General features: G+C 47.5%; 1 protein-coding gene across 1 annotated transcript; it reads right to left on the reverse strand.

Moving 5' to 3' along the window:
- Positions 1–2,359: 2,359 nt before the first annotated feature.
- LOC310683129 (fatty acyl-CoA hydrolase precursor, medium chain-like) lies at positions 2,360–19,496 on the reverse strand. Its single transcript, XM_083452691.1, has 13 exons — positions 19,321–19,496; positions 16,711–16,915; positions 15,521–15,650; positions 14,706–14,839; positions 13,864–14,017; positions 12,439–12,543; positions 10,657–10,773; positions 9,890–10,030; positions 9,562–9,642; positions 8,355–8,502; positions 5,330–5,482; positions 3,835–3,901; positions 2,360–2,628 (listed from the first exon to the last, which is right to left on the reverse strand). The coding sequence occupies exons 1-13, from the start codon at positions 19,394–19,396 to the stop codon at positions 2,442–2,444; spliced, it is 1,698 nt and encodes a 565-aa protein (XP_083308817.1). The 5' UTR covers positions 19,397–19,496; the 3' UTR covers positions 2,360–2,441.
- Between the last annotated feature and the right edge of the window lie 1,818 nt (positions 19,497–21,314).

The following is a 21,314-nucleotide window of genomic DNA, read 5'->3' on the forward strand; positions in this document are numbered from 1 at the left end:
CATGGACAGTTTACCCAAAATCTAACATTTTGCTCTGTTGAGTAACTGTGTGGTAAACTCCATAAAATACTATGGTAGGGTATATGTGCACTTCTTCCTTTTTTGTATCAAGTACACGGTTTTGATTTGTGACTATGTGATTATGCTTTAAATTTAATTGGGCAAATTTAGTGATCACAGTACGGCCATTGTAATTGTTTCACTTATTTATGTAATAATTTACAATTTCTTTTGTATTATGGTTTTATTCTTTCAAAGCGAATATTTACAATTTTCACTATTTGTCAGGGGGTTTTGTTTGTTTGTTTTGCTATGGTTCTGGCTCTTTGAGCACTAGCCATATGCTCACTGGAACAAATTAATATTGTTATAGATTTGATGGGGCTCTAAACCCCAGAAATTAATAAATGGTAGGATTTTGATTATGTGGGAGAAATACAAGCTGCAGAGGAATTCCTGGGCTAGCCTATGCAAAACGTCCTGGCCAAGCTAGGGCCATTAAGAAACAACTCCATTGAGAGCCATTGGCAATGCAAGAGAACTGTCCTCCCTCATTGCCCTGAGGTGTGATCAGAGACTGGGGGTTTGGAAGGTTGCAAGGGTAACTGAATATAAGGTGACCGGGAAAAGAGAGTCTTTCTTGAGCAAGGGTTGCTGGGAAGAAGGAAGAAGAGTGGGATCCATCTTGGGCAGGCTGGCTGCAGGCTGACTGGCTGGCTGGGACCAATGCCTTGGACTCTAGGGCTGCACTGCTATGAGGTACAAGCCCCTCTTGAAATGACCATGCTGTAAAATCTGGACTCGCTCCATGCAGACTGAAGGTGTAAATAGTTGAATAAACCATATTTCTTAAAGTGACAGCAGTCTCCACCGTGTCTCAATTCTCCAAAGAACCACAGACCCTGGGCAAGTGCCTGGAACTCCATAGGCTTTTGCCACCACTCGGCTGAGAGAGGGGAAGACACCCAACTTTTGTAGCAATATAAACTGAATTTAGAACTCACTTTGCAGTGTTGGAGCCTAGTTAATTTGCAAGAACAATAAAGGCAGCAACTCTCCTCCACATGAAATGTGGCTCATTTTGCCAAGGAACACCAAGGAGATCTCTAAGTCATCCACGCCCCTCTCTATCTCTCCCCCTTACAAACCCCATGCAACCCATGGATCCTTTTCTTCCATCCAGGAAAATGTGGAAGGTTCTTTGCTTCCCATCGCCAGTGGTATCTTCAGGTAGGGCTGGAAAAGAAGACTCAAGCCAGACTCCCTGGAAAGCTGCTGTTGACATCACTGAATTAGACGGGCCAATGGTCTGGCCAACAGCGTAAGGCAGCTTTCTTTGCCCCATAATCTCTAAAGCCAGCCAACATATAGAGCCTCTGAATTGCCAAAACACATGGAACCGTCTGGCCAGAGGGAGAGAGAGACTCTTGCAGATATTCCCTGACCAGGTGCAAAGCCCAGTTCTCTATTGGCATGCATTGCTGATTAAGCAAACCACCCTTGGAATTCTCTCTGATCAGAGGCTGATCCCTTGGCCTATCCAACCTTGCCCATATTTATAAGGAAAAGTTTGAGACAGACTTTCTGTTTCACTTTCCATGTGCTTTTAACTGAAGCTGGTCAGGATCAGGCCCTCAAGATCCTCCCTGATCAATGGAGGCTGTCAGCCTATTATAAGACTTAGCTAGGAAAAGCACTGGTTTTTGCTTTTTGTTTTGTACTGTGTAACTGTGCTCTCTGCTTGCTTTATATGCTGCTGCCTTTATACAGGCTCCAAGGTTAAGAACTGCAGATTACAGATTGAATTTGAGCTGCCTGTCCACAGGTCAGAGTTTGCAAAGAGCCCCCACCCCGTTTAGATTCCTATCCAACCTGCCAAGCTTTGGATTTCCTCACTAGGTGTTTGAAAAGGGGGGAGGTGGTGGCAGGTCCTCCCAAGGAGGAGTAAATCGTGAAGGACACTTGTCCCACCCTCATGGGCTAGGCATGAACATCTCCCTTCTGTGACATCCTGCCCCACTTATATTTTTCATCTAAAACCCAACAGCGAGGAAGTCAACTTGTCAAAGTGGGCACAATCTTAGAAAAGGTGAACTGCCTCTCCTAAAATAATGCCAACTGCCTGTGCTTGTTTGCCAAGTATTTGCGTGAGAAGTTTTTTAAGATTAGTGACCTAATTGACTAATGAACAAGGCGTTGCAGCCATGCCCAGGGTTATGGGGCAATAAACTCGTTACTCTTCAAATCATTGGCAGGATTTCCTAATTGTTGATGTGAATCACCTGGCATTTCTGCTGTATAAATAATATCTCATAATAGCTAAGATTTTCGGCGTTAGAACATGCGTTGAACAAATGCATTTTTCAGACTGAAATAATTCTTGTTGGAAAGTGTTTGTTCTCAAAACAAACAAAAATAAGCTGGGGCAATTTGGCCACTGGTTACAGCTCCCCATGTTTTTCCTTTCCTTCAGCCATTTTCTTCATTTTTTCAGGCAGTGTCTTTAACCAGAAGTCCACCTTGTTCTTCCTCAGCTTCTCTGCTTTCCTTTGCTCCAGGTTTAATTCCAGATATTCTTCATTCAGACCATACTGAGGCCATTCCACCAAACCTTTGCCATTTGGATTCCTGAAAAGGACAGAGCCAAGAATTCAGTTCATATTCAGCATATTGGTTTTGTACTTTTTGGCATGTACGTAAAGCCACTGAGTGGGGCCATACTGTATCTTGGAGCGTATCACCATCCGTATGCTGACGGCACGCATCTCTCTTTCTGCCACTGAGATGGTTGGTGTGCTGAACTGGTGCCTGGTCATGGTGACGGACTGGATGAGGCTCAATCCAAAACAACGAGACGCTGTTAGTGGGTGGTTCCTTGGTAATCTATCCTCTAGCAAACTCTGTTTTAGATTACAACAATGCACTATACGTGAGGCTGCCTTTCAAGACAGCTTGAAAACTGCAGCTGGTGTAGGATGTGGCAGCAGGACTGATGAGGGAAATGAAGTAGTCTGAGCCCATCATTGGTTCTGGCAGAGCCGCACTGGCTGCCTATCTGTTTCCGGGACCAATTCCAAGTCTTAGTTTTAACCTGGAAAGCCTTATGTGGCTCAAGGCCCTAAAGCAGGGGTCGGCAACCTAATGCCCATGGGCCACAAACGGCCCACGGGGTCATTTTACCAGCCGCCGAGCCGCCCCTGAACTGAGCCGCCTGCTTGGTGAGCCCCCGCGCGCTGCGCTAAACCAGTGTGGGGACTCGCTTTCGCAGCGCTGGAAACCGTGTCTGCGCATGCACAGAAGCTGGAAATCGCATCTGCACAGACACCAGAAATTGTGCACCTGTGATCTGGCCCCCAGAGGGGGCTCTGTGGCAGTGAACCAGCCCAGGCAAGGTAAGCCTTGCTGACCCCTGCCCTAAAGCCTCTCCTCTTAAACATGGGTAGACCTTGTGCTCATTGTTTGAGGCCCTTCGCTGGGTCTCCCCTCCAAGATAGGTTTAGAAGGTGGTGACAAGGGAGAGGGCCATTTTGGCTGCAGCCTCCCCAGCGAGGCCTTCCTGGTGCTGACATTTATTTACATCCTTTCAGCATCAGGTCAGAACGTACATCTTCTCCCAGGCATTTGAGAGAATAGGATTACCAGGATTACTGATGCTTCTGTATTACAATTTTGCTGTTATTGCAGTTTATTGTTAAACTTGATTGTTGATGTCCTTGCATTTGTAAGACACCTACAGATGCTTTATGATAGATATCAAATAATAACAATTATTAATAACAATGCAAATATTTCAACCAGGGAGGCATAGTGTTTTGAAATAGCCAAGAATCTCACCCAGTTCGGGCAAAGTTGCTCCAGTATTTCATCATTTTTCTGCTGAGCTCTTTCTCGGCCTCTGTCGCTTTATGAGAGAAGTACGGGGGGAAGAACGTATTAGTCAAGTAGCATGTAGTAATTCATGTAGAATTTATGGTATTGACTATCAGTAGAGCTTTAAAGAGGTGTTTCATTGTTATCCTTTGCTTAAAATTTGTTTTGCTTCCTCATCTGTTTATGGTTTTTATTTCCTATCAGACGTAAACTCCTAGTACCCTTCCGATAAATTCCCAGAGTGGCTTAGTAACTATATCAACTATCAAGCACTGGGAGCTGTAGTTTGCATGCCACAGAGTTGCAATTCCCAGCACCCCTAAACTACAGTTCCTTTTTTTCTTTTGTTTGGGGGGCTGGGCAGTCTGACAAATATTGAAATCAAATTCCTTGGGCATATTTAAACAGCAGCCTGTGAACTGCTAAAGCTGGTTAATGATTAAATTAATCCTTGATAATGTTGTTATTCAGCCCGCTTCTCCAAGTGGGGAGAAGTTCCAGGTCAGCTCCACTCACCCAAGTTTGGTTGCCTTTGGAAGGAGGTCGCTGAGGCCATCTCATAATATTAAAGTTTCTTTACAGATGTATACAGGTTAAGCATAGCTGGAGGCAGCAGTTTAATGACCCCGAAAGCAAAACCCACATCAGACTTCCAGATAGAGGCAAACCCCCAAAAGGCACATTCCAGAGTTGCAAGACTCTGCCCCTTCCTGCTCACTTATCCTGAGCTAGAAGGGGGAAAGGCCATGTGTCTCTATGGTGCCCAGTATGGTGCCCCACTATGGGGCAGTATGAGAAGGGCGCACCAGCCATGTTCCCGTCGATCCCAACCTCACCAGCAAAAGTTGTTGCTCCCTTCTCAAGCTGCCCTCCCCAAGTGGCTTTGCAAGGCTGGGATATACCGTATTTTTTGCTCTATAAGACTCACTTTTCCCCTCCTAAAAAGTAAGGGGAAATGTGTGTGCGTCTTATGGAGCGAATGCAGGCTTCGCAGCTATCCCAGAAGCCAGAACAGCAAGAGGGATCGCTGCTTTCACTGCGCAGAGATCCCTCTTGCTGTTCTGGCTTCTGGGATTCAGAATATTTTTTTTCTTGTTTTCCTCTTCCAAAAACTAGGTGCGTCTTGTGGTCTGGTGAGTCTTATAGAGCGAAAAATACGGTATCAGATCCTAGTCTCACAAAGCAGTGCTAGCCTGGCTCAGGGAGGGGCAGGAGCAGTGCTTGCCCCACCCTGAAAAATGAACCCAGGGCGATTGCAGCCCCCCCACGCCATGCCTCCTACGCATTCAGAAGACTTAAGGAAAATCCAGCTATTGAGGCAATAATCTCCATTACAAAAGAAGCCAGTCTTGCCCAGCCTTAAGAAAGCCTTCTGACCTTATTGACTTTCTCCTGTGCAACTGCACCTTTCCCTGCCTTATAAAAGCAAAGCAGAAGAAAACATCAATAAGATTCTTACCCATGAAAGCGGTTGACTCACTGCCTAAGAATGGTACCCCAAATACAAAGGCAAGTTCATCACCATGATCTGCCTTCACAAAATCTGGCTTTGCGTGTTTCAATGCACTGGGCCGGTGCTGGAATTCATAAAGGTAGACAGGAGCTCCAGAATCTAAAACAAAAAGTGGGTGGGGGAGGGGAGAGAGAGAGAGAGAGATCAGTGTTTGCAGTGATTACTGGGACACCATACATTACGATGGTTGTGATGCACAGAGCACATATGATCACAGTCATTAGCATGCACAATGCATTTGTTAATATAATGTGTTATATTAACCGCATCACAGGGACACATGTCTTAGTGGCAGCTATAATTTGGACTCCTATAGCAACTGGCTCAGAATGCCTGGGCAGCTAGTCACTGCCAGCTACTGGGAGCAAGACACACTGTCTAGAAGTTGTCTCTGGGCACAAGTCAAAATGTTCATTATGACAGTACATGACTTGGGACCAGGATATCCAGAAGATTGCTCTCATACAAGTCTGCTTGAGTGTTGAGATCAGGGACAGAGGAGGAGAGAGAGAGAGCTTCTGTCTGTGCCACAAATACCTGAAGAAGTATATTTGGCAGAAATTTCAAGAAAGGGGCTTTTCAGTGACCGCTCCTGGACTTTCGAGATCTTGGCCAAAGGAAGCCCACACAGCCCATTCTCTGATGACCCTCTATCAGCAAGCAAAGCTAGTGTGGCACAGAGGGTGGAATGTTGGACCTAGAACCTGCGAGACCCGGGTTCAAATCCCCACTTGGCCATGCTGCTAACTGCGTAACCTTGGCTAGTCACTGCCTCTCAGCCTAAACTACAGCAAAAAGGTTGTTGTATGGGGATTAAATGAGGGTGCTACCTTGAGCTCCTTGAAGAAAAAAAGAGAGTGGAATATAAATGCAGTAAATAAATTGGGGGGGGGGAGGGGGAATCAGACAGGGTTTTGGTCTCCAAAGTTTACTTACAATATCAACTGTAAATATGGTGGCATTAGTTTCATGCAGTGCTTTTTCCTGGGTGGACACAGGGGGACGCACACCCCCAAAACATTTTGTGAATCTTTGCACTTTAGCCCATTTACTGTATTTATTTTCCCCGATTTGAACTACCGTATTTTTCGCCCTATAGGACGCACCGTCCCATAAGGCGCACCTAGTTTTTTGGGGGGGAAATAAAGGAAAAAAATTATTTTCCCCCCAGGCGCGGGGTTGGGGAAGCCCGAGCTTCCCCCGACCCCAGCCCCCAAACAGGCAGCTCTCTGCAAGCCGTGGGAGCCCAGTGCTGGCTCCCGCTGCTAGCGGAGAGGTCCGCGAAGACTGGACGCGCTGAGCTCAGCGCGCGCAGGCTTCAGCATGCAGGCACCCCTCCGCCAGCAGCGGGAGCGCTCCCGCTGCTGGCGGAGAGGTCCGCGAAGCCTGGACGCGCTGAGCTCAGCGCGCGCAGGCTTCAGCATGCAGGCACCCCTCCGCCAGCAGCGGGAGCGCTCCCGCTGCTGGCGGAGAGGTCCGCGAAGCCTGGACGCGCTGAGCTCAGCGCGCGCAGGCTTCAGCATGCAGGCACCCCTCCGCCAGCAGCGGGAGCTCTCCCGCTGCTGGCGGAGAGGTCCGCGAAGCCTGGACGCGCTGAGCTCAGCGCGCGCAGGCTTCAGCATGCAGGCACCCCTCCGCCAGCAGCGGGAGCGCTCCCGCTGCTGGCGGAGAGGTCCGCGAAGCCTGGACGCGCTGAGCTCAGCGCGCGCAGGCTTCAGCATGCAGGCACCCCTCCGCCAGCAGCGGGAGCGCTCCCGCTGCTGGCGGAGAGGTCCGCGAAGCCTGGACGCGCTGAGCTCAGCGCGCGCAGGCTTCAGCATGCAGGCACCCCTCCGCCAGCAGCGGGAGCGCTCCCGCTGCTGGCGGAGAGGTCCGCGAAGCCTGGACGCGCTGAGCTCAGCGCGCGCAGGCTTCAGCATGCAGGCACCCCTCCGCCAGCAGCGGGAGCGCTCCCGCTGCTGGCGGAGAGGTCCGCGAAGCCTGGACGCGCTGAGCTCAGCGCGCGCAGGCTTCAGCATGCAGGCACCCCTCCGCCAGCAGCGGGAGCGCTCCCGCTGCTGGCGGAGAGGTCCGCGAAGCCTGGACGCGCTGAGCTCAGCGCGCGCAGGCTTCAGCATGCAGGCACCCCTCCGCCAGCAGCGGGAGCGCTCCCGCTGCTGGCGGAGAGGTCCGCGAAGCCTGGACGCGCTGAGCTCAGCGCGCGCAGGCTTCAGCATGCAGGCACCCCTCCGCCAGCAGCGGGAGCGCTCCCGCTGCTGGCGGAGAGGTCCGCGAAGCCTGGACGCGCTGAGCTCAGCGCGCGCAGGTTTCAGCATGCAGGCACCTCTCCGCCAGCAGCGGGAGCGCTCCTGCTGTTTGCGGAGAGGTCCGCGATGCCTGCATTCGCCCCATAGGACGCACCCAGATTTCCCCTTCATTTTTGGAGGGGAAAAAGTGCGTCCTATAGGGCGAAAAATACGGTATAAAATGGTGCTTTTCTTGAGTCAGAATGAGAGTACCCCCTAAACATATTTTTAGAAGAAAAACACTGGTTTCATGGAAGACATTTTATCTGTGTGGGTCTAATGGTTTTGAATGTTATTTTGTATTTCACTTCGTACTTTGCTGTGGTTCCACTGGGCGGAAAAATGGGGTTAGAAATTGATCCATAATAAATAATCTGCATACTCCACCTGGCATAGGATCAGAGGACAGGTTGTGGGGAGAGCAAAAGGGTGAGGCAGCCTGAACCCACCCCCCTGGACCAGAAGCATCTTCCCTCCCCCTCCCCGCAAATATTTTTTTCTCATCCGGGTTGGGTTCCAAGACTAGAACCCAGCACCTCTTGACAATCATGGAGCCTCTAGAAATTTCCCCAATGCAAGAGCTTCTAATGAGATCTTATGATGAAGGTTGGTATATAAATCTAATAAATAAAATAGATAAATAACGCTTTGCTGTGGTCATTCCGTTATTTCAAAAGTGAATTCACCTCTGTGATATCTAGCTATCTCAACAGCAGGAGCAACAAAGACCATATCTCCCATCATGTCCAGAAAGCGATCTCGTAACTTGACACGGTCCTGGGTGTCTCCCAAGTATTCATCCAGTGCCATCTGCAGAGGCTCAGGTGATAAATTCTGCAAGGAAAGGAGGAAGCAGGCACATTAGAGAAGGCCATGGGAACCACCTCCCCTCGTTCGACATCCATTGCCCAGCAAATGCCGCCAGGGAAATGGGTGCAGCAGCTGGGCTCTTCCAGGAAACAACAGCGACAACACATGACAAGGAGAGGAAACCTCTGGCTTGTGGGCCACTCACAGCCCTCAAAGCTTTGGGATCAGCACCCACACATCTGCTTCCTGCCCCCAAACATGGCAATTAGGCTTAGGAGGAAATAGGTTTTTCCCCCTCCCCAAGGCTAATTTATCATGCAAGGAGAGAGGAATTGGAATGGGCTGGGGAGGAGCTGGGAAGAAAACAACCCTCTCCTCAATTGCACCTTTGCACAACGGGGTTAGTGAAAGCATCCCACTCATGTGAATGGGAACAATCTCAGGGATGTGGGAGGAGAAAAGGGGAGAGGCAAAAGAAAGGCAGATTTAAATGTCTGGGTTAAGGCTGTGTGTAGGTGGAGGGGTGTAAATGATGCACCCCTGATAGGGAAGGAAGTAGTGGGGAATGAGTGATGAAGACTTAATCCCACCTCCCTGGTTTCCATAAAAGCAGGGGAGGAGCCAGAGACCTCTACCAAAACTTGGAAGTAAAGAAGGGGTGTCCAACAGGTTGATCCAGATTTAAGACATGCAAAGCGGCAGCAGAGATGCCCGTTTGCAAAAGAAAGCAAAGGGGCCGCTGGGTTTTCCTCCACTGCCACCAGCTGCTTGTGGGTGGATCTCACACTCTGCAAAGGTGCGGAGGGTCCCCAACCCCCAGCCACCACACCCAGAGTTTTTGTTCTTGTTTCTGTAACTGGCACCTGATGTTGTGGATCATTTGATCCTAGATGCATGTTTAATCCCTGCTTTAAAGGCTGCAAAAATGAAACCACAAAGGGCTGGAAGGGAAAGGCCTTTGGAAGGGGCCGGCCCTGTTTTGCAGGTGTTTCTTCTGCCCCTCTTTATGTTATCTCCCCTTTCCCATACACACTGGAGCTTGTAGAAAGCTCAGTAAGTAGGGCTTGTTGGCTTCTCCCTTACCATGGAGGCGGTTATCCGCTGAAACAACGCAATGATGGTCTCCTTATCCATGCCTTCAGTTATGCCGGAGATGTTCATTACCTGTGGAATTAAATAGAGACTTCACATTCAATATCATCCAAGGAATATGGAACCCTGCGTTCACTCCTTTTACCTGAGTTTGTAAAGCCACAAAAGACATGGTAAATCCATAAAGAGGATGAGGAAGAAGGGAAGGAGGGGCAGGGAGTTGCAGCAAACATATTTTGCTTTCAAAATATTATTCAAAAGCACCAGACTCTATTGCAGCCACACATCAGGGTATAAAAATAAATTGTGAGCAACTTACCGCAGGAACAACCCATCCGTATTCGTGATTATTCACACCTAATAGATATGGGACAGTGTTGAGTTCCTTTGAGGCCAGTAGTTCCTCGGGTGCCTTTTGAATGAACTCTCCATCAACTACTGCGGGGATAATCCCAAATCCCTATTTGTTTTTAAAGAAAAGTTCTCTTTAATGTGTGTTGGATCCCTAGAAACAACTGCAAAAGTTATGTATAATAAGAATGAAGCAAAACTGGACAATTCCAAAAGTAGAGACCTAGGAATCTGCCTTAGTACAAGCCAGACCACAATATTGACCTCAATATTATCTCCACTGACTGGTAGCCACGCTCCAAGGTTTTGGGCATGGGCCTTTCCCACTCCGACCTGGAGATGATGGGATTAAATCTGGAACCTTCCACATGCAAGCCAGATTCTCTCCCACTAAACTGTAGCCTTTCCCCAAAGTGTTAATATACTTGAAACCCGACCAAGAAGGATTTGGAAAGAGAAAAATACATGTGTATTTGTATGAGGCAAAATGACGAATCGCCAAACAGAAAGACCCTGGAGAGGCATGGGCTTAGTCCAAACAAACCTTTTGGCATGTGTGCATAGTTGTCCCCTTGGATAACAATGCAAACTCCCTCATGTTTAAATGTTTTTCATCTAGGAAGATTCCAACAGTTTGTGACCCACGTACCTCCCGACCCAAATAAACAAAGGAGAGCAAAAACAGAGCGGAAGAGCATCACATTATGTGGATGTCGTTGAAGTTTTCAGACTCACCATGGTCAAGTTGGTATTCAGGGTTCTGAGTTCTTCTTCTGTTTTGCTCCTCAAGCAATGCACCAGCGCGGAACTGCTGGCCTCACAACCAGAGGCTTTTGCAATTTTATGTGAGAACTTTTGATGGAGGAGGGGTGAATAAAATAATAATACAGATTAGAAGAGGAGGAGTTTGTATTTGATATCCTGCTTTATCACTACCCTAAGGAGTCTCAAAACGGCTAACAATCTCCATTCCCTTCCTCCCCCACAACATACACTCTGTGAGGTGAGTGGAGCTGAGAGACTTCAGAGAAGTGTGACTAGCCCAAGGTCACCCAGCAACTGCATGTGGAGGAGCGGAGAAGCGAACCCAGTTCACCAGATTACAAGTCCACTGCTCTTAACCACTACGCCACACAGCAATTGGCACTACATTGACGGTGAACAGTCACAACAGCCTGACATTTCCATGGGCTTGTTTGAAGCAGAGCTTAAGGCTGTCACTCGTCTCAGGGTGGTTGTCATCCTGAAACAAGGACCCCTGTCTTCATGGACAAGGAATTTCAACATCTTTTAAGCATCCATGATAGGCCACAGGGCCAGTCTCTCTCTCTCTCTCTCTCACACACACACACACACCAAAACCGGGCAACGTGCTGTTGAAACAAAGCATGGCACGACGACATCTTTGCTTTTAAATCCCCACCCTCACTTACAGTATTCTTATTATTTCTTGTCTATAATTTCCTGTTTATAACCCACCCTTCCTCTCCAAAGGGCCAGGGTGGCTCAGTAATGAAACTGCATAACAGCATTTTTAATGCATTTCATTTCTCCCCTGCTTTCATCCCAAGGAGGCCCCCAGACCACCAATTCAAAACAACACTAAAACTTACTGTAAGCAGCAGTTAAAACCAGCAGTGTAAACCTTTTTGGTCAGAAGCTTGCATGATTTTTTTTTAAAGAAAAGGTGTAAACATGTTTCCTGAAAGCAGATAAAGTCATGTGGGGAGGAGGGCTGCTGGATTTCATGGGGAGAGTTACATAACCTGGGGAAGGCTGCCCTCATAATGCCCCATATCTGATTCCTGTTCTTACTGATAGGACCATGAGTTGGACGTTTCCCAAAATTGCAATTTTTGTGTTATTAATTTTAGCCCTAATGTTAGATATTGTGCTGAGTGATGAGGAGTGTAGGAGTGCAAATATACAGAGCGTGGGGTCAGGTGGATTACTATGGGGAATTATAAAATATGCATCAAGCCATTGTGTCCGTGATGAATGCATTGTGTTGACTGGGTTTAATTCATTGACAATAATTTCTGATCAAATCCCACAACCCTGTGCATCTCTGGCCATTTCCTCTACTGTCCATTTCTCTTGCTTGACAAGTCACATATGTAGGCCAGCTGCCAGTTGCTTAGCCAGTTGCTTAGCCTGGGGCATCCAGAGGTACCACTGTACTGTAAATCACAGTTCCATGTTCCCTCCCAGCAAATTATTGCAGGCTTTCCTTAGGCATCTGATTGGCCACTGTGAAAACAGGATGCTGGACTAGATGGGGCTCCCTTGGCTACAGAGCTCTGCTCATGCTCAGAGGCTCTCTCTCTTCCATCTTTTTGAAGGCTTTGATTCACCCCTTATATCAGTCTGTTTTGATTAATATCTGAGAGATGCTTAAGCTGCAAACTTTCAAACTCAAACTCAAACTTTCATTCCCTGAAACAGTCCAAAGCAATTTGGGAACCAGACTATTGCTCTCAAGGGTATTGTCTCCCCGCACAACAACAGCAGACTCACCTGAGCAAGGACTTCTGGGCAGCTAGTGATGAGGCCTGGAAGCTGAGTGACTCCACTCTCAGAGATGGCCCTGTGGAACAAGCCCTTGGACAAGGGGGACAGAAGCTGCAGCAGAGGAAGAAGGAGGGCAGGTGAGAGACACAAAACAAGGCATTCAAAATCAAAGGTGTCTTTTAATATGGCATTTACTGTATTTATTTTCAATATTTACATACTGTCCCCAAACTAAAGTTTTCTGTGCAGTTCAAAAGTAATAATTAAATACAAAAATACATTTTTTTAAATTTGGGAGCAAAATCCAAGGCAATGCATTCACGATCTCAAGTGGAGTGGAGTCACATTTCTCAAAACCTACTGGATTATCCCTGGATCAGGGCAATCTAAATTCACAGGTTCAATTCAATCTAAATATCAGCAGGAGAGCAGCTGTCTGAGGGGGATGTCTTGTGTAGGGCATTACAGTCGTACTTTGGAAGTCGAATGGAATCCGTTCCAGAAGTCTGTTCGACTTCCAAAATGTACAAAAACCAAAGCGTGGAAGCTCCTGCCAATCAGAAGCTGCGCTGGACATTTGGCTTCCAAAAATAGTTCACAAACCAGAACAGTCACTTCTGGGTTTGCAGTGTTCGGGAGCCCAAACGTTCGAGAACTAAGCTGTTCAAAAACCAAGGTACGACTGAACGTAAATGGGAATGCAAACAGCTTCAAACGCACATTAAGCTCAGGTGTGAACAATCCTTGCATTATCTCAGTGGACAGCTGGCTGTGCTGGGTGTAATGGGTGTGCATTTTACCTTTACTCACTGCTTTGGATGCAAGCTACAACCTTGTTTTGGTTTTCCAAAGCTTCAGGTGTAACCACCCTCCTCTCTCCATGCAAGTCAATGGAGACAGTACTGTCTCCATTGGCTGACAAGTGGAAAACAAAGCCTTGCAAGCCCTAAATAGAGTCTATTCTCCCAAAGGTGGATGTGGGCTCCCCCCACCAGCACTGTCTCCATGGCACAGGTGGCTCTGAAGGCAGCTTTGGCAGATCTCAAATGCCCAGTGAAGCTCCTGAGCTGAGCAGGTCCAGAGTTTTGGAGCCAACCTGCTTTGCTTCAGACTATTTTGTGGAAGACGTAACATTTCTTGCAAAGGCAGCTGTTGTGTCTGAGTACTAGAGCTGAACGGCCCTTTCAGCCCTTCCATACAAATACCCTTCTCTCCCCCAAACTATCTTAGTTTTGCCAGTAGTGTCCTTTAATATGGAAGAAGCACTTTGTTGTTGGTCTTGTTAAACCAGAAATCCTTGGAGATCTACAGCATAAAAGTGATTTGCAACTGGATTCAGATCTTTCTTCTGCCCACCTCCCAGCCCCAGTTTAGAGATCTCTGGCAGAGTTCTCAGAGCCTCTGCGATCTCCATATTTAGTGGATCCCTACCTGAGCACCAACACTAAATGCTCCTGCAGACTCTCCAAATATGGTCACGGAATTGGGATCTCCTCCAAAATGTGCAATGTTCTCCTGAACCCACTGGAGAGCAGCTACTTGATCCAGCAATCCCCAGTTTCCACGGGCATCACTGCTACCAGTGCTAAAAGAAAGGCAATAGTCAAGCGATGGAGAAACTACTAGATGGTTAACATGCACCCCCCACCCCCAAAATGATCTATCTCTGCTCTGCAAGGAGATAAGCTGAAGGTTTGACCTGAGAAGCGAGCAGTCTTCTGCCTCAGAACCACCACTCTGGAATGGGCAACAGCAGCCAGGTAGCGCAAAGTGAGAATTTCCTCCAGGATCCTTCTCATTTCAGCCATTCATGTGTCTCCTCTGTCGCCCCATTTTCCCTTTCATTCAGCCCTTCTTTCGGGACCCTATTGCTTGGGACTTCCAGCTTCTCAACTTTGCAGGCTGTTTTCACTAATATATGCCTTTTCTTCCACATTTCCCCTAATATGGGTTTCCACATGCATTTTCTGGCTGGATAACTGTATCACAAAATTTGGAGAAATACTAATTTCAAAGGGAAGCAGGTCTTTTGGTTGTGTCTTATTTTGCATGGTGCAAATCAGGAAGATGCAGCGATGAAGCAAGTTGGATTCCCCTCCTCTTCCCTTTTCTTTACACCTCCCTTCCTCTCCTTGCAAAGCTTTTTATTTATTACTCCTAGCAAGAGAAGCAAGAGAAGCAAAGGCAGATCTAATCTTCACAAAAGAGATTGCATGTGCCCTGTGTACCTTTAAGTTAGTGCGGTTTTTTTGAAGTGTTAGAAACTATCTCACCTGAAGAATCCTGGGAGACCCAGCCTGTACTGAATCACAACGACTACCACCTTTTCATAAGCAGCCAAGGCTGATCCATCATTCATAAAAGCTCCACCTAATATCAGAGCCCCTCCGTGGATCCAGACCATGACCTGGGAAAATACACAAAATAAAAGGAACTCGTTATAACAGCAACATCCCTGGCACAGATGAACTTGGTGTTAATGGGGCAACAGGGCCAGCACTAAAAGAGCTTTCAAGAGAAGTTGGGTGTTTTGCACCAGGAGCCAGTGGAGCAGCTGAAAGGCAGAATCCATGCCATTGCAGCAGTAAAACCGCTACCACATTTGCAAAGCTACTAAGCAGGTTCCAGTATGGTTTCAGATTGGATGGGGAATCAGACTCTACAAGGGGTTGAACCCAGAAGCCCAGCTGCAGAGCATCCAGAGTGGCTGAGGAGATCCAGGGAGTGGATGGGCAGCTGAAGGGCTTGGACTGTGAAGAGACGCCAGTCAAAAGCTGAGGAAAAGGAGGGGGAATGTCTCAGAGAAGAGTGAACTACAGACTGAAGGTAAAGAGTTGCTGCTGATTGTTTTCTTCACTCCATGTCTGCCAGCTGTGGAAAGAAAGGTGCAAGAAGCCTGTGTGCATGTGCGAGTGGAGCACGGGCAATTAAAGGGGGAGAGCAACAGCCCCATAATACTGTGGGTTGCTGTTTCTGTCCTCTGCCCTGCTGGCCTCAAGAGCAACTGCCTCCGATCCTGCACTACTTCTGGTTGCACATTTGCAGGCAGCATGAGGCAATACTCGTAAGGAAGGCTTTGTTTGCTTACAGGCAATTTGGCCTTGGTGTCTGGGGTATAAACATTCAGGTAAAGACAATCTTCGGCCATTGCTATGTCAGGAAGCGTCATATTCATCATCTTGCTAAAGTCAGGCAGCCATCCCAAGTCTTGCAGACACCTTTGAAACAGATGAGAAGAAAGAAAAGGACGGTAAGGAGAGCGGAGCTCTTATCTGTCACGCTCATGGCTGGGATGTGTGTGAGAGATTTAAACAGCTTTCACCACCACCTGCCTTCTCAGGAACCCGGAGAGATGTAGCCAGTGTGTGCCTGGCAGGGGCTCCAACTGAGAATTCAAGCTACAATTCACAGGATTACTCGGGAGAAACCAAATTGTTGTAGACCAGAATACATTTGCATGCGGGACAGAAGTTCATGGATCTGCTTGTCTCCAGTAGCCACTGCTCCTGTGTGCGTTTCCCACTGACTCATCGCTTGACAAGAGCCTTGCGTGCTCTGCTCCTCATTAACCAGAAAAGAGGCCTTGGGGCATTCAATGTGGTCAGACTGGAAAAGCTGGAACTGCAGTTCTTTTGCACAGAGGCTCCTCTGTCGCCTGCTGCCTTAAAGATGGACATATTTGCTTAGCAGCCCAGCCCCTGCTCTCAGTTCCATGGGTGGTGGTGATAGGGGAAACACCCCCTAAGCAGCACTGCTGATGCCTAGAAGCAAACTGTGTGGACTGTCCAATTTGCGCTGCTCCCACAATCACCCCCACCACCTGAAAGGAGGGCAGGTGAACAACACGGAGTAAAACCTCCTTATCCCTCAGCTCCAGAGGTTGGCGGTTCCTTGGGGAAATTGGTTGCCCTCTGAATGCTGGATTAAACGGGTGCAAAGTCCCTGTGGCTTGGAAGACAGATACTGCCCCAGCCCTTGGAATGGAGCCATGAGGAGGCTGTTGTTGCCTCCAATAGACTCATGACGGGTTTGAGGGCTAGGGACTATCTTCCCATTTGTTTACTTAAAGAGCTATAACCCTTTCTTCCCAAAGAACTGTGCTCCCAAATAGCTTTCCTATCTTAAAGCAAGCTAGAGTTATCCAGACAATGTTTCAGGTTTTGCCCCTTTCTGACCTGACCATTTTGCTACCAACTAAAAGCAAGACAGGAAAAGGACCTTCATATTAATCTAGCCCAAGGAGGATGTCCAGCAAAGTCACATTTGGCTCATTCTTACACGGGAGGGATAGACGTTGACTCCCTCACATGGCTCCACGCTTCTGCTGGTTGCGGTGGGGAGAATCTCAGGGCTCCGACCGGCGGTTTGGCAAAAGGGATCCCAAGGAAGACATTCACAGGCTGGTCGATGCCCTTCACGCTGGCCAGCATGCCCTGCAAGGGCCCATACTTGGTAACCACTTCGGGACGGTCATTTCTTTGGCCTACAAAAGATGAACATGAAGACCAGGGGCAGGCGGCCTTGCAAACAAGGAGGCGCTTCTCACAGCATCATCCATCATTAATTTTACTTGCCATAAAGACTTATAAGGGGGTTGCAAATAGAAAACAAGTCTTAAGAATATGGCCAAACACAAATGCAATGAAAACAAACATCCTTAATAAACAAACCCATGAAACAGCAAAACGTAATGGTTAAGAATGAATGGGAAGTCAGGAGATCAGGGGAATAGTTGCACCTAAAAAGGGGTGTCTTGATGGACAGATGGAATGCTACTATAAATTGGGAGAGCATTCCACAACACGGGGGCTGCCTGTGAAAAAGCCCCGCCTCTTGTGTTATTCCTCTTTTAAAGCCATCCAAGTTGGTGACTGTCAGCTGCCTCCTGTGGGAGCTAATTACATTGATCCTGTGTTTGCATCTTGCTTTTCTTCCCAGGAGGCCAGGGTTGTGTATGTTTTCTTTCCCTCCCTCTTTTTACATTCGCAACAGCCTTGCGATGTAGGTTAGACTAAATTAATATATGTACAACAGCTCTTGCCGACAGATTGCTGAAGCCAAAACGATGCGATGCAGGGGCCTCAATCCCCATACAATGTAGCAGTCCTGTCAAATCCTGTTGACACCCCTGTTTGGAGGATATTGAGTAATAAGCAGCTTTGTGGTATTCCCATGTGCTAACCCACCAAAGCACCCTGTATTAGCACATTTGAACGGAAACAATGGATGTGAGGAAGTCCTGATGCAATGTACCCACAGAGGTTAATGTCTCTCCCCAGCCCCACTTGCCCTGTTGTGAGGAGTTGAGCTGCATAATTCTACAGAGCCTCCATGTTCAGAGGCGGTCGTATGCCTTGGAGTCACAGGAGCTGGGTGCAAAGAACAAGGCGAGGCCTTTTGTGAGCTTTTCCAGCCTTGCACCTTGTCCTGGCTGGCTGGCTGCTCTTTGGACAAACCCCAACCCTGAGCAGGTGGATCTGATTACAGTGTAACAAGTCTTACGTAGTTCGTATCGTTTGAAGTGTTCCTAATAAGAGATTATTAAATTAGTGGCTCTTTTGCCTTCAGATTCTGCTGCCGCCACCATTACTTTTTTGCTACTCATCCTCAACACGCACTTCAACTTTTTTTTTCAATGAAGGTGTTTTATTAGTACTTTATCGTTACCATCAACTTCCCCAGGAACACTTTTGCAACTGCCCAAGGAGCAGAGGCTGAATTAAAATGCAGAACCACTCAGGGCTTAGCCACACTTCCCCTCACCCTGGAGAAAACTGCCTTTTAGCAAATGGCAATTCAGGTTTTCTCCGGATTGACGTTTGTTCCAATTTAGCACTAAAGAGCAGGGTTTCCTTGGGAAAGAAGCAGGGCAAGGGGAAAACTGCTTGGACCCATGCTGTCTAGGCACGGGACAAGCAGAAGTGTGAATGGGACCTCAGGAGTCACAGATCAGCCCCTGTCACCTGTGGGCTAAATGGCCCCTCACGGCCCACCCCCTTTGGAAACCTGATTTGTTCAATTGTACTCGAGTCTGTTTTTCAATTCCAGGCCAAAATATTTTGATTTGTCCAGGCTTCTTAAATTCACTGTATTGTCTTAGTTTGTTGAATAGTGGTTTGGCATATTATTATCTCAGCTTCCACAATGCTGTTTTTATTTCTTGTAATTGTTTTGATATAGTATTGCTATTTGATTTTTATTTATTTTTTTGTACACCCTGGCATTCACGTTTTGGATGAAGGCAGAATTGAGATATATTAAGAATAAACAAATACATAAATAATTCTAAAATAAATTCTAACTCTTAACAATAATACATAAATAAACAACTTCAAACAAAACAGCGGAGTCTGTATTGGGAATTCTGCCCCAAATATTTTCTTCTTCTTTTGCTATTCAACTCTTTTTTCTCTTTTTTCTTTTTTTTTTGACACACACATCTATAAAGGATAGATTAAGGGGCAAACTATACAATTACCCTGGCTAATAATGCACATGTCTCATTTGTAATAGTGCAGGTTTCCTATGAAATATTTAATTTCAACAGCTCTTGACTCACCCACTTCAATATCATTTTTCCTCTGTCAAAGAAGTGTGTAAAGCTATAGCATGCATTTGGTGGTATCCCATTTCCCCTACAATAATCAAGACTGTTAATCCATCTTAACCTAAAGTTGTCCTGCCTGTTTTTGTCCTCCAAATCTAATAAAAAGAGTTAGTTGGCTATTGAAGCATAATCCCTATTGAAGCATGAACTATGTGTTCAATGAGGTTTACTCTTGGGGACCTACGCCAAGGATTGCAGCCTATGGGTCCCATCAGCGTAGCCTTTGCCTGAAAGGGGTCTTCTTAAACTTCCCCACAATAAGCAAAAGAAGCTGTATTTACCCCCTGCTGCAGTTCCAGCGATGGACAGGCCACAGAGCAGAACTCCAAACAGCCAACTCTTGCCAGAAGCTGACATGTTCTTCCCTGCCTGAGAGAGTTTGTTGCTTTGCTTTCAAAAGCACAAAGGTCTCCAAGGGGGAGGAGGAAGTGCCAGCTAAGGGTGTGTGGTGAAAGGAGCACCAAACGTGAAGGGGGAAAGGGCCCAAATAAGGGCTGAAAATTGAACTGCCTTTCCATTACGCCCTAGGGCAAAATAAATCAAACAAACAAAAAACCCGCCTGTTCGGAAGCTGTCCAACTGGGTCTTATCAATGCAGCCTAAACAGAGCGCTTCCAACATCTGACACAGGGAAACAGAATTCCTCACTGCAAGAGGGAGCGGTCCTGGCAACTCTCAAAGAGGCCGTGTTGAAACTCACCTCTCTGCAGAAATGGCCTGGACCCGGGAGCAACCCTGGGCTGGTTCGTTGCAAACACTCCCTTCACAGGCAAGGCTCCCAGCAAGCTCCCGGCTCCCCAGGACTGCACTGACTTTCTAGATCCATTTCAGCTGAGCTTTAGGCTTGGTTTTAAAACAGAAAGTATTTAGGTCACATTGTCCAGCTGGTTGAGTTTTATCTGGATTCTTCTCATGCCACCCAGCGTCTGTTCATGCCTTTAGCTAGCAAGGATTCCCAGCTTTATACTGTGGTACCTCGGGTTACAGACGCTTCAGGTTATAGACGCTTCAGGTAACAGACTCCATTAACCCAGAAATAGTACCTCGGGGTAAGAACTTTTCTTCAGGACGAGAACAGAAATTACACAGTGGCAGCAGTGGGAGACCTCATTAGCTAAAGTGGTACCTCGGGTTAAGAACAGATTCAGGTTAAGAACGGACCTCCAGAATGAAGTAAGTTCTTAACCCGAGCTACCACTGTATAGATATGTGCAGGTTTTTAGCACTATTCTTCCAGGCAGCTGCAATCATAGAAATAGGAAGTCCCCAGGGTGTGAAATGGATCTGTGACTATAGATGCTGTTGTGTCTTCATAATTGTAATAGAAGTAGTAGTAATTGCTTTCATTGTAGTGGAACAATGCCACCCAACAAATTTGTTAATTTCACCTGGACCTGCAATGTACAGCTGTTCTATTGCTATTCTATTGCTATTTCCCTTACAGGTGGCCCTGTGCCCAACTGAGGCTAGCAGTCAGGCTGCTGTGCTGGTTTGTAGTCCATAGGAGGAAGGACTACAGGGAAGGAAGGAGGGTTGTGAATGCCTTTTCTTCTCTGCTCTGCACTCAACCAACAAAAGTACATGCCCCTCCTTGGCCATTCATTAGCCCCAGTGTGGGGTAGGAGGCCCGCCTTATCAGCGACCTCTGTCCTTATCAGGAATCTACAGTTGTTTGCAATTCTTCAGCTCCGGATTCTCCGCTTGTATTTGCACCTGGAGCTCTCTTGGCCCCCTACTACAGTTTTGCACCAGGGTCCAGTGCAGCCTGAGCTTATCCTCCCTCTTCCGTTTTTGCACCCAGCCCTCACTTCTCTTCCCTAACCTCAACCCATTTCTATGCTAGATCCAGCCTCTCTGGTCACTTAGAATGCCAATTTTTGCTTCCCTCCTCCAGCCCAAGTGTTGACCTGGCTCACCTTTCTTCAGCAACCCTCCCACTTCAGGAAGCAAGTTATTTAAGTCACCGTCCCTTTAAGTCTTCCAGCCACTGCTATGGGGTGCTCCAGAACAGACTTCTTTGGGGCCATCTTGTTTCCCTCCCTGGCTTCTCTCCACCACACTTCCCTTCTCCTTGTATTGGTTGCCTTTCTTCATTCCGGTGCGAAGCTCTAAATTCCCTCTTAGACACCTGGTTTCCCTTCTGGTTAATGATCTGTGTGGTTGTTTTGCTTCTTTGGGAGGATTTGAGGAGAGCACAGGGGCTGAGCACCACACCATGCAGGGCTCAGGGCAACCTGCAAAGGGGTGCCTGCATTTGGCCACCCATCACCACGGC

Source organism: Podarcis tiliguerta (genome assembly GCF_965153285.1).
Source record: "Podarcis tiliguerta genome assembly, chromosome: 8".
Lineage (NCBI taxonomy): Eukaryota > Metazoa > Chordata > Lepidosauria > Squamata > Lacertidae > Podarcis > Podarcis tiliguerta.

What these genes read in the sequence shown, in the direction of transcription:
- LOC310683129 (XM_083452691.1), bottom strand. Translation starts at nt 19,396, where the DNA reads ATGTCAGCTTCTGGCAAGAGTTGGCTGTTTGGAGTTCTGCTCTGTGGC. An exon ending in CGCTGGAACTGCAGCAGGGG is followed by an intron (nt 16,916 to 19,320) that starts GTAAATACAGCT and finishes CATCTTTTGTAG; the next exon opens with GCCAAAGAAATGACCGTCCC. An exon ending in TGAATACCAACTTGACCATG is followed by an intron (nt 10,031 to 10,656) that starts GTGAGTCTGAAA and finishes AAAAACAAATAG; the next exon opens with GGATTTGGGATTATCCCCGC.